We start from the raw sequence: 15,063 nt of genomic DNA on the forward strand, positions 1-15,063 counted from the left end.
CCTTTTCTATATAAATTATTCCTGCCCCCTTTCCAGTGACATCTCTCCGTGCCAATTCAGAATCAGTAGCGCATGGCAAGCTGTCTTCCAGCTGTTTTTTTTTTAACTCCTTTGTCCCGCCAGAAAGGCTTGTTTTCCAGCTTCCTTCTTTATCCTGCTGCCAACTTAGTCCTCCCCGTGGCTCGGTTTGAGGGTTCACTTTATGGTTGGAAAGAGGGACAAAGAGGGGCTAGAGACAAACCGATCTATGGGTGGGACAGCTGCCTGTGAGGGGACGATCCCCCAACTGACCCGCGCCGGTTTGGAGCGCTTAAGGTGTGTGCATGGCTTGAAACCGAACTGTCTGGTTGCAAGGAGAAGTTGGCGGGAGGGACAGGAAGCCAGAGGCACTGGCGGGCGGGAGGCGCTGGGAAGACCAGGGGGGTGGGAAGGAAGTGGCTGGGATGATGGGGGGGCCAGGCCAGCCAGTGGGGTCTTCTACTCCACCACTGCTGACAAAGACTTCTGCAGAACTTCTGGAATGCAACGGCTTGTTCCAGGCCAAAACCAAACATTTTCCGCTCCATGCCTGCCTGCGGTGGGTGCTTCGGGGAGGAGGCTCCCTCACCCTGCAACCTTCCTAACTTACTGGACCAGAGATATTCCAGGCGAGGATTTCCCTGTTTTCTTGGGAGTGGAGCGGAACTGCAAGAAGCCAAGGAGCTGCAGAGGCCCGGGGAGAGGATCGCAGGGTGTTTCTGCACGCTTTGGCACCTCAAGACGAGCACCCCGTCCCCGGCTGGACTGAAATACTCCTTCTCAATTTCTCTTCGATCAATAGTGCCGGGGGTGGGGTGGGGGGGGCTTGTGTATTGGAACCCGTCCAGTCATTGATGGTTTGAATACCGGAAGGGCAGCATTCCAATAAACTTTCTTCTATTGCCATTGTTTACTATATACCAGGGACACTTACGCTCGGATCCTTTGCTCCTTTGAACTCTGGTTTTTCAACATTCAACCACCTTCTTCTGCGCAATAAATGTCCACTGATAAAGATTAGTCTATGCACAAAGCCTCCTGTATGACACCTTGACTGAGACCCGTTTTGAATGCTTCAGGTTTTTTAAAGCGAAGCGTGCACAGCATGAACCTTGTTTTAGAGTACGCCTGACTTGCAGGGCGCTCAGAGACCTTAGAAGAAAATGCTATTATTTTAAATATAATTAGCATCCTGCCTGACGGTTCAGTCCTCCGCTAAAGTATCTAGAAGATCAGTGCCCGTTCACCACCACCACCACGCCGCCCAGGACGGGGAAGGTGCAAACTGCCCCAGGAGCACAGAACGGGGCAGAACGAACTGGAAGAAACCCTCATTGCTGCCTGAAGAGTGTCCTCAGGGCAAGGTTGGAGGTAGAAGATCCAGAGAAGCCAGGGCTGGCACCACCACATCCTCCAGTCCAGGTTGCCAAGTGGATGAGGACACTAACCCATTAAGAGGACCGGGCTCAGCAGAAATCAAGTACTAACAAATAAATCTCTTCTTGGTGCTTCTTGTCCCACGAAGACTATCACTCCGCATTATTTCAACAGTTGAAACGATGGCGGCTGCGCTTCTGCCCTCTCTTTAGTTTCTGCCTTATAAACTTTTTGGTGCAACCTAAATCCTCATTGTAAACCTGATTTTAATCTTCTTAAACTCTCAATCTTAAACTCTTCTCGGTTCAATTGCACAGCAAACGTTCCAACATCCATCTTGTGCTTAATGGGATCTCTAGGTTGGATCCTGTTTGCTGGGAATCAAGCTCGAGTTCATCTCATCTCAGATCCAGATAAAAAGAAAGCATATTTTAAGGCAGTTACTCAGGAGGGGATAAGAGCCCAGTTACTTCAACAGAAACCTTTTCTGGGTAAAAGACCCTGTGAAGAAAAAGCCTGAATAAAATTTAAGAGTTTGATCAGTTGCACCAGCGTAACAAGTTCAGCACACGACGCTTTACCACTGAGACTTTCTTCCAAAATCAGAGATGGGATTTACTTTTTTTTTTTTTTTGCCCAATACACTTTCTTCTCAAGTGCTGTTTAATTTGCTGGTCTTAATTTCTAATTAGACTTAATTTTCAACCATCACATTAAAGCTGTTTTTCACCAGTATCCACTTATATACATAACAGAGCCCATTCCCAAGGGAAGCAAAGCTTTTAATTCAAGCAACTCTGAAGGACCAATCCAGTGATGATCTTTATTGATACCAACAGATGAAGTTACATAATTCTTCCTACATTGAGTTCATTTTCAAAGCATCGCTCTAGATCTCAAAGCCTTTGGAGATCCAGCACCCGTCTCCCTGGCCCCGCACGCTTGCCTGGAAAACCAGCCACATCAGCTCCCTGTAGTTTGGTTATCAGTTTAGGTGGGGACTGCCATGTTTTTCCGCCCTGGGGGAACAGCCGGCCACAACTCACAGGGAAAAAAACCCCCGAGGGGTGACTTTGTACAACCCACATTTTTGCTTTGTGTCCCTTGTGGTGCATTTTGCCTTAGTGATTCTAAGTTGTACGCTGAAAAATCAAACTAAATGGGACGGGGCGAAAGCATGCTTTGTCAGTGAAGACTATCAGCCCCCTTGTGTACACATTAAGTTTTATTGTAACAAAGCAACTTGTACACTTTTAACGTTTAAAACTGAGCATCTTTCTTTTTCCAGTGAAACAAAAAAAAAAAAAAATAAAGTTGGAAAAAAAAAACCCAAAACAAGGAACAAAATTACAGTAGAGAATGTAAATTCCAAATAAGATCCTACAGGTTCTGCTGATTCTCCATCAAGTGGAAGGGCTCAACTGTAATCATTAGGAGAGAATTTATTATTATTTTTTGTTTTAAAGTGTCATCTTCAACTGCAAAGATGTTTGTTAAACATCACGATTAAACATGCCAAAAGGAGAAGAAGCCATGTTTTGTCAAAATGCCCATTTAACCCACCCCAACATCTGAAACCCACCCTTGCTTACCCTGTCTATAACCCCCCCATTTTTTTTAGCTTTTTCGTTTTTTTTTAAACAAGAGAAATAGACAGATACATGTTGGTAAATGCTAACTGTCCATATTCACATAGAGACACAGTGTAATCTCTGAACCCAATATACAGAGAAAGAAGGAAAAAGCTAGATTCTATGCACTACCACACAGGGGGCCTAGCATTCCTCAGCTTCCAGCAGAGTGACAGGAGCAGAAGGCTCTCGTTCTTCCCCACAGAACACAGTGTGTTGATGTCATTGACAGTTTGTTTTTTGTTTCAAAACAGGGATAAAAAAAATTGAAAATGGGTCGAGATTCTCTTCCACTGTATTCTGCTCAAGATATTTTCTCCAAAATTATTTGTGAACCATGGTGAAGAGGAGAGGAAAAAAGACCTCAGGAGAACAATGCGACTGAGCACAAAAGGGTGGGCGGGGGGAGGGAAGGGGGGGATAAGACAGCAATTTGCTCCCAGGGACTGGTGGAGGGAAAAGGAGGGATAGACCGTGGTTGGAATCTGTCAGTGTTCAGTCATCTTCTCCTTCATCCTCCTGTTGAAAGAAAAGCAACATTTTCAAATAAACGATTGGGTTAGCGAAGCATCTGCTTGTCAGTTTCCTCCACATGACAATCTAACAGCTCTTGAAACAATTGGCCTGAAATTGGCAAAAAATGGAAACAAGCAGCTTTAAGCAGTGGGATGGATGGTGTTTGAACAAACTTGATCTAGGTCTCTTATGGCTGTGTGATGCTTAGCGGGATTCCATTTTTGGATTACAAATCATATTAATGGCTCTTTGAATTTCTTTAGCCTTACAGTGGTATAACGCCACTAGCAAATACTATATTCTCCTAAAAGATGATCCTGAGTTTGAAATGACCTCCAGCCAATAAAGGTTTGAAGGGGGAGAAAAAAACAACCTAGCACCACTATCATATTCTCACTGAATCTGAGACAATTTTCAAGATAAAAACTAGTTTTCCTTTCAGGTAAATGTAGCCAAGTGGGCTTCTACTGTGCAAACTACTGAAGCGAGATTCTTGCTTTAGCCCTTTGGGTCATGCACAAAAAGGAGATCCTCTGGAGCAGGGTTTCCCAACCTCAGCAACTTTAAGATGTGTGGACTTCAACTCCCAGAATTCCCCCGCCAGGCTCTGGAGCATAACATGACCTAAGTAAAATAGCAGGTTATACCACCTAGAGGAGAAAAACTATTAACTGGTGCTTATACAACTTGCCCACTGGCATTTCTCCCCTAAGTTGGTAGCAGTACATTAACTCACGGCAGCAAATAAACACTTCCTTCCAATCCATTCAAATGCCATAAATTAGCTAGGTGTGCTAATTAACTCCTGTATATATAATTTTTAATTATATGGGATTTATCTGCAAAATTACTTTAATATTCTCCTGCTCGCTGACGGAATGCAAGTTATTCACGCAAGTTGGTCAAGCGGTAACTAAGACTTTGGGGCCGGCTGAATTCGAACTTCGAAGCAGCCAGAACAGCAGTTTAGAGTGAAGTATTCGCTTGACTGAATCTTCAAAGACTAGTTCTGTTCTGAGCTTGATAAAGTTCAGGACAATGCAAGATGACTAACTGCCATCCCAAGAGGGAAATCTTAGAGCTCTAACCTCTCCTTCTTCTCCCTCATCATCATCTTCATCTTCCTCACCCTCATCTTCATCACCTTCCTCATCAATGTCCTCCAAGCCCTCCTCCTCTTCGTCGTCGTCGTCATCCTCTTCTCCCTCACCTTCTTCGTCATCCATGTCAGGTACCTTATTGGGTGCAAACAAAGTTAGCACAGGGGCCCGATGCCCTCGGAACAGCCCCGCAGCCAACGGCCTTCGTGGGGAACGCTCACCAAGTAGTACTGCAATGGATTCGGCCAAATGTCATCCTTGATGACCTCCCCCAATTCGTCGGCTCCTGCGTCAGAGTGGTCGGTGAACCAAGTGAAGAAGCTTTCCGGCTCTTCATGCTGCCTCTTTCTGCTGGCCTTGTTCTGCGTCTGGCTGGAGCGCTTTGTCAGATCCTGGGTCAGGAAAACACAGAAGATCAAACCACCTGCCCGCTTCTCTTCTGCTTGCACGTTTGTTTGGGCTACCACAAGCCTCCTTGGCTTGTTATAAAAAAGTCAGCAGTCATGTGCCCCCCACGACAGACCCGTTTGACTTATAAAAGCATTTCTACTACAGTTTGGAAGCTAAATTCTGCTTAACCACGTCAACCAATTCGGCATCTCTCTTTCTCTTCAGCAGCCCCCGTGACCCTCTATCACGGCACAAAAGCCAGCAATAATGAAGGAAAACAGAGCTTCCTATTGGGAACTGCTTAAGACAGTAACAAACATTGCAGCCAGTTATATTTTAAGCATTATGAAAAGGGCAACTGCAGCCAGACATGACCTGCAAGTTCTCCCTCCCACCACAAGGGGAAAAAGGATCTGATCCTGCTTCCAGGAGCAACCTATGGTAGCATGCTCATCTCTACTGCAGGAAAAATGCAGATTTTACTGTTCTTACGGGTTTTCCCCCGAGAACTTTTGTCAGCACCAGCTCTAAACAGGATGAGGAAATGTTCAAAACTGTGAACCTAGGCCCATTACATTCTATCACAGCCCAACTCTGCCACATAAAGTTGTTGTGAAGTTAAAGGGAAGAATGACAAACGTCGGCCTGAACACCCTGAAAAAACAGCAGCATAAAGGTAACAGTGAATAAACCAATTCAGTTCAGTTGGACAGAAGATTTTTCACACTCCCATCGTTTCCATTTGCCTGTGGCAGGCTGATTACTGCTTCAGATCAAGACCTCCCCTTCACGTTACTGGGTTGTATTAAATCTGACATGCTGCAAGGATGTCGAGAAACAATTCCCAACGGCTAACTCCATCAATCAAACTGTCTGCCTGCTTCCAATTTTAGCTGGAGGAGATGCTACATTAAAACCCCGAATCAACGATATAACCGGAATGACACTCTTACATATACAGACGCTGTAGGATGCTGTCATGTTAGTCTAGATAGTAAAAAAATTAGGGAGTCTGGGAACATCAGCTTTTGTGAGCTGCTGCTACCAGACTCATCCTGGTTTTTTACCGTTACGTATGGTAATTTTATATTTAATGGAGCTAAATACCTTCCCAGATTTCCATTTGATTTCACTGGATTTGGATGACGGGTCTCCGCTTTCATTCAGATGAAACTCTTTGGAGAGCATCTTGTTTTCAAAATATGGATTCTCATCAAAATACTGCAAACAAGGGAACGTACAAAGTTGGAAACTCTGAAATTTACATACTGCATAATAGGGCATCTAAAATAATTTCCCGCCACCCATACATTAAGCTTGTACCCTTCCCACAGCGCAACGCAAGTGCAGATTGTTTCTCCTCCCTCCGCATCACCCAGAAGCACCTCAAAACTGTTGTGAAGGATCCACCCATCCTCTGGAGGATATTTTGGGGCACGCTGCCTAGAAAATTTGTTCCAAACAGCATTTGCCAGAAAAATGACCCAACTGGATATAAGTGTAAAAATGGCATCATCCACCCATACTTACAAAATCTATTCTGTAACCTGATTTGATGTCCTCAAACTCCGTCACCTCAACTCTGATCAAATAATGCAGTGCTTCTTCATCTTCTTCCCCCAGCAGTGCAGATACTGAGAGAGAAAGTTTATGTTACAAACAGTTTCATATGAAGCCTTTATCCCACTGATAAGGTCTGTTTTTCTCTCAAACACATGCTTCCCTCCTACTAAACTTCTTCTGAACTGTTCTGGAATGCTGAATGTAAAAGAAAACAATAAAAATAGGAACTGACTCAAGGAACTGACCTTTGCATTTCAAAACTTTCATTTGCATGTGATATGAAACACTGCAAGTCACTTTAAGAAATTGTTTTGTGAGTTTCTAGAAAACTTTGTTTACCTTGTGGGTGGTTGACAAATGTTGTTACCCAAAAGTTGGGGATTTTGGCGATCAATTCTGACCTCTTCTGGAAGAATGGTTGGCGGAGTTTGTTGTATTTCTGTTCTACTTTCAAAATCTCCTCACTGGCTTGTTCATTCAGTCTGAAGCACAAGAGTTAAACACACATGAAAAGCATTTTTAAAATGTTACTTTTACGGTACTTAAAACTAGAGTATTAAGCAGGGTTTAACCCAACATTAAAGTTTTCACATAGGGAAATACCAAATCCACTTTCATCATAAAATGTAACATTTACCAAACACAGATTTTGTGTTGGCCTTAGCTGGAAAGTCTCAGCTCAATAACTGAAAAGTTCCACAGTGTGCAAAAGAAATGAACTGAGCAAGTTCCCATTAATCTGTTTTAATTGTTCTGCACGAGAGCTCTTGTTTTGCAGAAATAATGTTACAGTTTATATCAAATCCTCAAAAAAGTGGGTGGGAAGAGAACTGAAACAGGCAAATTGAGTTACATTGTAAAAAAGGGATTTTTCCCAGCTAATTCCATATAAAAGTTAAAGTTTTAGACATTGAAATTCTGTATTAAAAAACATCTTCTCAGATTACATCTTTTTACAGCCAGTTACTAAATAAGGAAAACAGATTTACAATATAGTTCTTTTATAGGACGGCAAACTTACAATAAAACACAGTTAATGTCTCCTTTAAAAGCATAAAGACGTGACTTACCTGTCTATTTCATTCTGTACTTCATCAATATGTTCAATTGCTTCCTGCTGCTCTTTGTCTGGAGAGAAAAAGAAAAGTTTATTGAAGCTGCCCAAAAAGGCTCAAACTGGGGGCAAGGCAATGTTTTGAAATGTCACATGGTGCATCAATACTTCTGGACTATCAATACTTTTCACTAAGGATCCACGGGAGCTGAAAGCCAGCACCAGCACCCTTAGAACAGATTCGAACTCGTTCAATTTGCATCTCGGCCTTCCTCTTTCGGCAGCAACCAGAAGCCCATCCCACAGGAAGTCAAGCCCCTATACCTTGAGTTGGAGTGCTTAGACTTTCCCAGGCAACTGAAACATGCCCCTGTCCGTTAAGCAGTGTGTACAGGAAGGGACGTGCGCTGTTTGGGCCAGTCGCTTTTCTCCCTGCTCCATCCCTTCCCCTGCACCTGGCAACCCGACTGGGTAACTCTGGGCCAGTCCCTCTCTTTCAGCCGAACAGCCCAACCGACCTCACAGGGTTGTTGTTGCGGGGAAAACAGGAGGCCGGAGAATTAGGCATGTTCTCCGCCTTGAGTTATGGATAAAAAAAGCGCAATAATAGCACCAGCAGCAGCAGCAGCAGCCCTGTCCCTTTGCTTCCGGTCCACCCCTCCAGGGGTAACCCCCATGCCAGAAAATGAACGTAACGACAGCATCCAGGACCCCTCTAAAGGCGGGAAGGAATCCCCTCCCGACCCCACCAAACTTCTCCAAGCGCCCCCATTTCGCGGGCAAGAAGCCCCCTTCCTCGACCCCAGGATTTGGCGCAGCAGCAGCAGCAGCCCCTCCTGCGGGGGGAGGGGGACGGCCGCCCCCGCCCCCCCGCCAAACCACCTGCCGGGCGCCAAGTTTTCCCAGCACGTGCGCCCCTGCTGGGGGGGCGGGGAGGCCGCGCGCGCGGGGGGGCGCCGGCCGCCCGGCCCCCCCTCCGTCGCGGCGGGGGCGGCGGCGAGGGCCGAGGGGCGCGCACGTGGCGCCCCCGGCGCGCTCGGCCCCCGGCCATGCGGCGAGCGCAGCCATCATGGCGGCGGGGGGGGCGGGGAGGGATCGGCGCCATCGGGCCGGCCGGGCCGCGCTCCAGCGCCAGACAAAAGGGGCGCCGAACATGGCCTCCGGGGGCAGGCGGCGGCAGGCCGCGCGTCCGGCCGCGCGCCCCCCGCCTCCCGCCTCCCCGCCGTTCGCGCCTCCGGGGAAGATGGCGGCGGAGGAAGGGAAGGCAGGCAGGCAGGCAGGCAGCGGGCGGGCGGGCAGGCAGGAAGGAGGGAGGGAGGGAAGGAGGAGGGAGGGAAGCCGCCGGCCGCGCGCCCGGCCCCGCCCGCGCCTACCGGAGATCTCGTCGGCCCCGTCGTGGTTGGAGTTGAGCTCCTTCTTCGTGACTTTGGCCGCCGGCGCCGACATGTTGAGGGAGGAGGGAGCGCGGAGCCTCGCCTCGCCTCGCCTCAGACCGGCCTGGCCCGGCCGCCGCTGCTGCCGCCGCCGCCGCCCTCCCGCTCGCTCGCTCGCTCCCGGCTGAGCTCCGCCCGCGAGGCCGCGCTAGACCGAGGCGGCGGTGGGTGGCCGGGCCCGGGTCCCCTCACGCGATCGCCGCCGCCGCCGCCTCCTCAGGCTGCTCCAGGCGAGGGGCGAGCGCTGCGCAGGCGCAGAAAAGCGCTTTCTCTCCTCGCCCTCCCGCGACCGCCAGCCGACTGAGGGAGCGCACGGCGCCTGCGCAGAGCCGGACCCAAATCGGCTTCTTCTCCCGCCCCCTGCGGCGCGCAGGCGCAGCCGCGGCCCCTCCCGGACGCGGGGCGACGGCAGGGGAGTCGGTGCGCACGCGCGGCCGGCTTCCCCTCCTCGGCGGGCGAAGGCCCGCGGGGGAGCGCGCAAGCGCGTGCGGGGCCTGTAACCCCTCTCCCCAATCGGGTGTCAGGAGGAGAGAGGATGAAGCCGAGCCAGCCCGCATGCGCGGCTGAGAGAGAGAGAGAGAGAGCGCGAGCGAGAGAGAGAGAGAGAGTGTATGTGTGTGGGGGGGCGTCCTCCCGCCCTTCGTCCGTCGGGCCTCCTGCGCAAGCGCACGGGCGCCCTCCTCCCCCGCGGGGGAAATGGAAGAAAGAGAGGTCAAGCGGTCCAGCTCGGGAAGAGGAACGATCGGCGCAAGCGCAGTGGCGCTGTTTCTCCCCCTCCCATCTTCAAGTGCACATGTCAGCGGGCGACGTCTTGAGTGAAGGGGCGGGGCTGAGGGCGCAGAGCCCGCCCCCCCTCCGCTCCGGATTGGTTGCCGGGGTTACAATATGCAGAGCAGGGGCTGGGAGAGGGCGGAGCGGGCGGGCAGGCGCTTGCCAGCCCCGACGCCCGCGGGGGCGAGCGAAAGTCGGGCGGCGGGCGCGCATGCGCGGGACGGGGAGCTCGCGCGTGTGCGGAGACGGGCTGCGGCGCGCGGGAGGTTCCTTCCCTCTCGCGGGGGGGCGCTTCTGGCCGCTGCTGCGGCGGCCGCCCGGCGCCCCTCCAAGAAACGCGAGCCGCGCAGAAGCCCCCCCAGGCCTGGGGGTGCGAGTGACGGGCGCTCCCGCAAAATGGCCACCCGGGGCGGGCATGCCCGTGCAGCGCAGGCGAGGCCTGCCCGGGGCCGCAGCCAGTCGCGCAGGCCTCGCAGCCGCCCCGCCCCGCGCAAAGCGGAGTCGGGGCTTGGGGGCCCGCCGGGGCCCGGGCCCTCGGAGGCGGCCCCGGTCGGCCCGGTTCGACCGGTGGCGGCCTGGGCGCGGGGCGCGAAGGGGCTGCCCGCGGGGCCGGGGCCCGGGGCCGCCTGACGCCCCGAGGGGCAGGCTGCGGCCCTTCATACGCTGCGCGGCGTAGCCGATTCCCCGGTTCTGTCACGGGGGCTGGAAGCTGGCCCGGAGTCAGTCAGGCAGCTCCAGACGTGGCTTCTTAATACTATCACGGTCGGTCGCCCAGTCAGCCAGATGTTTGGCTGCAGCTGGCGTTCTCGTCCCCAAGGGCCGGAGGTGGGCGGCCTTTTGCGGTGGACCGATGGCGATTTGGTCCACGCCGAGGGCCTTCAAGGGGCGCTCCGGATGTTTTGGGACGGCACCCGAGGCGCCTACTCCTGCGGGACTCCCGTTGCTTCCTCTTGCCACGGTCGCCCTCCTTCTCTTTGCAGGCCTTCGCCTCTTGCGATTTTCTCCCGTTTCCTCCTCTTCTGCTGTCTCCAAGCGTGGCAGTGTCCGCCATCCAGGCTTTCTCGTCAGTCTTATCAACAGTGGTTAAGTCGGGGGTGTTATTACATTATTATGATGATGTCGCATCAGTAGGAGGGGGAAATGGCTGATTCCGGCATGCCTGGAGGCCGACTCCAGCACCAGCAACGAATGGCCCTCACAGAATCTGCACGGGTTACGTGTCTTGGGAATCGTGGTTATAAGCAAGAATCATGGTTTGGAGGCACTGAGTAGGATCAACCTATAAATTTCTACCGGTTGGGACTCTGAAGCAGACGGGTCGGGTCGTGCTCAAGGGTGACCTTGCGGAGCGCTGCAGGAGATCAGGTCCCATAAAATGACATTTTCCCCACTCATTTAAGAGTTTCCATCATCTCGGAATCTCTCAAATGTGTTTTCTTGTGCAATGTTGTGCAATCCCATCTCTCTATTAAGCACATTAGAGAGTGACACTACAATTCTGCATAATCTATGCCATTAACACCTGGAGCACATTAAATGCTATGGGGTGCTGTGCTCTTTCTTTCCCCTGCAATAATTCCAGGTGAAATGCGAGAGTAAAGGGAGTGACCCCTGGGAGTGTAATAAGAGTGGTCTTCCTTCTCCTGCAAAGAGTCAGAAGGTGACAGGATAACCACAAAGAGAGGTTTCTTTAGTGTGCAGTTATGTTGTGCTACAGCACAGCCCGACTAGGACAAGCCATCAGCACAGAGGCCAAGGGGAACCCCAGAAGGATTTAAAAAAAGAATTTAAAAAAATCTTGCTGGCAGAGAGGAAACACGCACACATCTTTTAACTGAATCCTGGTCTCTCGAGGGAGGGAAGAGAGAGAGAGAGAAAAAGGAAAGAAAGAGAAAAAGACAGTCCTGGTTATTTGTGTGTTTTGAAAGATTCTGGATCCGGGCAGAGAGGCAAGCTACTGACAAATCCCCTTGCACAACACCCTGAACTGCAATCTAAACACCATCTTATTATTTATAAACACCCACATCTTATTTTCTTCCACTCTTGGATAAATCCACAGATTAATACATTAATTATTAAAACTAAACTAAAATTAAGTTTATCTTGATCGTTCTTCCAGTTGGCAAGAAAAGAGATCAACCAACCAACCGCTGCCGAGACCGAAAGGCTGGGCTGTTGGAAAGATTGGCCTGATTAAAAAACAAGGTGGATTTTCAATAGATGACTTCTAGAACTCTTTGTGTATCAATATGTGATAAGGAAGGGGTGAAAACTGTATGTGGCATTTATTGATTTTTATGCAGCCGTTAATTCAGCTAACAGAAACACTCCATTTTTTAAAACTCGAGATCTGGAGGCCAGATGAAGCAGCCCATCAAATACATTTTCTTCATGCGTCCTACATCAATATCATTTTTTGATTGACCATTGATTGATTAGTTTATAACCTGCTTTTTCATTCAGGGGTATAGGGCAGCATACGAGGCATTCTGTCTTCTCTATTTTTCCTCCTTCAAGAACAACCCTGCGAGGTTGAACGTGGGTATCCCCGGTGCCAGTCCAATGCTTTAACCGCTACCCCGTGTCTTTAACAGAGCATATGGGGAAATCTGAAATACATTATATTTTAACTTAGTTTTGCTGCCTTGATTGGAAACTATTAATCTCTCTGATTCTTTCAAATACTGAATTATACTAAAGATGCATCTCTTCTACACCTGGTCTTGGGGGGCACAATTTCACTGAAAAAGACCCTGGCAAAATGAGCTGCCACAAACTTGGATCACCGTCTTATAATTTTGCTCCAGCTTTTACACCATGCATCAAACATTCAAGCAGAATTTTTGCCTGCGGGATCCTAGATAATTTCCCTGTAACTGGGAGTGTCAAACAAGATTAAAACTTTTTAATCTGTTTGCCAAGAACGCTGCTTGATATGTGAGTGGTGATTTCTTTTTCTCAGGAAAATTAAGGGAGAGAAAATGGTATTCTTCGTGGTGATGGCTGTTTCCTGCACCAAGTTGGATGGAGTGAGTTCCTATCAGCCTTTGTAAATATTTCCCCCGAAATAGCTAGGAATGTTCACTGGGCATCTGAGCTGAGCAATGATTATCAATCTTAACTGATCACCAATTAAATGAAATTCAGCAGTTCTGGCAAACTTACACATCCGGCCCATTTTATGTCTTAAAATCAAAAGGTGTTTCTCTTAACAGAGAAAATCAAAAGGTGTTTCTCTTAACAGAGTATGAAATTGGCACCTGAACGTTTCTTCAAAAATTGAATATTTTCAAACAAAATCGCTGAGAGAAAATTATTGTGCTTCCACATCAACAATTGCTCCGTTTTAAGTCCCGTAACTGGTATGATATTGATTAGTTCTATCACCAATTAAATGATTTCATTGGTGACTGGAGCAGTTTTGTCTGCCTGGCACTAAATAGCCAAACTCAGGCTTTTCGAGTAAAATAATAAAATAGTAACAGGCTCAATCTGGCTTCGGAAACTCGCAGAGCAAATTCGCGGTTATGGCTTCTTTATTGGGTTATTGTTTTTTTAATTATTTGACTTCTTTTTCTGCCGAGCCAATCTTGAAACAATTAAGCTTGCAGTATTTCCATCCAGTCTGACTGCAAATTGCATCCTCACTCCTTCTGTTGCAGTGATCCAAAACACACTGAAATGTGAATCTTGGCTGAAAATTCATAAGTAACCAAAACTAGAACTTCAAATTTTTGAAAACTCAGCTAAATACACAATTGATGGCCACAAGAATGGCTGTTTTAAGAAAATACCACATGATTGGGTTTTACCCATATATCTGGGATTTGGCAGAGCGTATGTCTTACTCTCTGAATGTATTATCCTGTTTTTTTATTTCGGATATTTGATCCAGGTTTTTAGGCTTTGCTGTTAAGAGGAAAGCAAAGTGGTTTGGATATCAGAAAATTGATTTTCCTTGGATTTCTCAGGTTTTATTCTGTCAGGCTGGAAAGTCCAAGCTAAAGTATGGTTCTTCGAGCAATTTAATCAATAAATGGGGACTCTGACGGTACCGCAGAGTTTCTCATGTGCAATCACGTCACCTAAATGACCCTTTTATCCCGTTTTGTTTCAACCAAACCTGGCTGGTTCAGCTGTAGTTAGGTGAAGAGTGCCCGAGACCCTTGCAAATGGGGCGGAGCTTCAGTTGCATGGTGGTAGCCGCCATCTTGACTGTTTTGACCAATGCTGTTTGGTCACTGTTGTCTGCCATTTAAATTTCAGTGGATGGCTTGGAGAATGGCATTAAGAAGGACCCAAGACATTGGGGAAGGCAACGAGAATTATTATCAGCTCAGGGCCCTCCACATGGATCTCAAGCCCATAATGCCCATCGTTGCCGAAAGGCGGCATCTGAAAGGCCCTCCGATGTCTCAGTTGCGGCAAGAGGACTGCAAATCTCTGAAACGGGATAAATGTTTCTGATCCCAGGACCAAAATCAAACTCTTTCCAACCGGTGGATCCCTTTGTGATATCCTACCCTAAAGAATTTAACTCTCTGATGCAATCAAGACGCACTTTTTATCATGGCAACTGAAGAGGGAAAACCAGGCACCGCTTTGCCCTTCAATTTTCTCCCCCTCATTCTGCCATCTCTCCTAAGACGTGTGTGCTCAAGGCGGGTTTCGTACGTGGTGTAAATCATGGTTTGTTGAATCAACCACAACTGACTGGGTCATGTAATACCCTAAGCCAGCATTTCTCAACCTTGGCAACTTTAAGATGTGTGGACTTCAACTCCCAGAGTTCCCCAGCCAGCACGTGGGGACTTCAGCTCCCAGAATTCAGAAATCTCAGACGTTGGCAGAAGTAAAAGAACAAATGTTGGGATCTTGGCCATCTCTGTGCAACCAGAAATGCTACTTACGGAGTAGGGGTCGTGAGGATGTGGGGGAGGAGAAGGGAAGGACAGATCCGAGTGCAAATCCTGGGTGGGTTAGCCCAGCGCCCAACCAAATTCTCATTCCGGGTCTTGAGAGCGGCTGTTTCGAGGACCTAAAAGGATCTGTTTTAATCTCAGAAGCCGGCACCACCCGGCTTCGTTTGGGCTCAGAGGTTAATCAGGATTGGACATGGCTAACGCATGATGTTAGAGTTTTCCTTAATTTGCTACAGACGCAGACGCAAAGTTGGCATTTGTTTCTTCCCGCGCAAAACTGTTTAC

The 15,063-nt window shown here is 48.8% G+C and overlaps 1 protein-coding gene across 3 annotated transcripts; it reads right to left on the reverse strand.

Moving 5' to 3' along the window:
• Positions 1–2,199: 2,199 nt before the first annotated feature.
• Positions 2,200–9,399, reverse strand: SET (SET nuclear proto-oncogene). 3 transcript variants are annotated; one of them, XM_088147157.1, is made up of 8 exons: positions 9,023–9,399; positions 7,666–7,723; positions 6,935–7,077; positions 6,563–6,666; positions 6,140–6,253; positions 4,864–5,034; positions 4,687–4,777; positions 2,200–3,545 (listed from the first exon to the last, which is right to left on the reverse strand). In XM_088147157.1, exons 1-8 carry the CDS (start codon positions 9,093–9,095, stop codon positions 3,538–3,540), a joined length of 762 nt encoding a protein of 253 aa, XP_088003283.1. In that variant the 5' UTR covers positions 9,096–9,399; the 3' UTR covers positions 2,200–3,537. The 3 variants fall into 3 exon arrangements, with proteins under 3 accessions (XP_088003283.1, XP_088003282.1, XP_088003281.1); XM_088147156.1 differs by having other exon boundaries at positions 4,672–4,777; positions 9,023–9,398; XM_088147155.1 differs by having other exon boundaries at positions 4,631–4,777; positions 9,023–9,396.
• Positions 9,400–15,063: the final 5,664 nt, after the last annotated feature.

Source organism: Python bivittatus, unplaced genomic scaffold, assembly GCF_059951505.1.
Source record: "Python bivittatus isolate LINGU-HERP-01145 unplaced genomic scaffold, Pbiv_v1 ctg000160_np1212, whole genome shotgun sequence".
NCBI classification, from domain to species: domain Eukaryota; kingdom Metazoa; phylum Chordata; class Lepidosauria; order Squamata; family Pythonidae; genus Python; species Python bivittatus.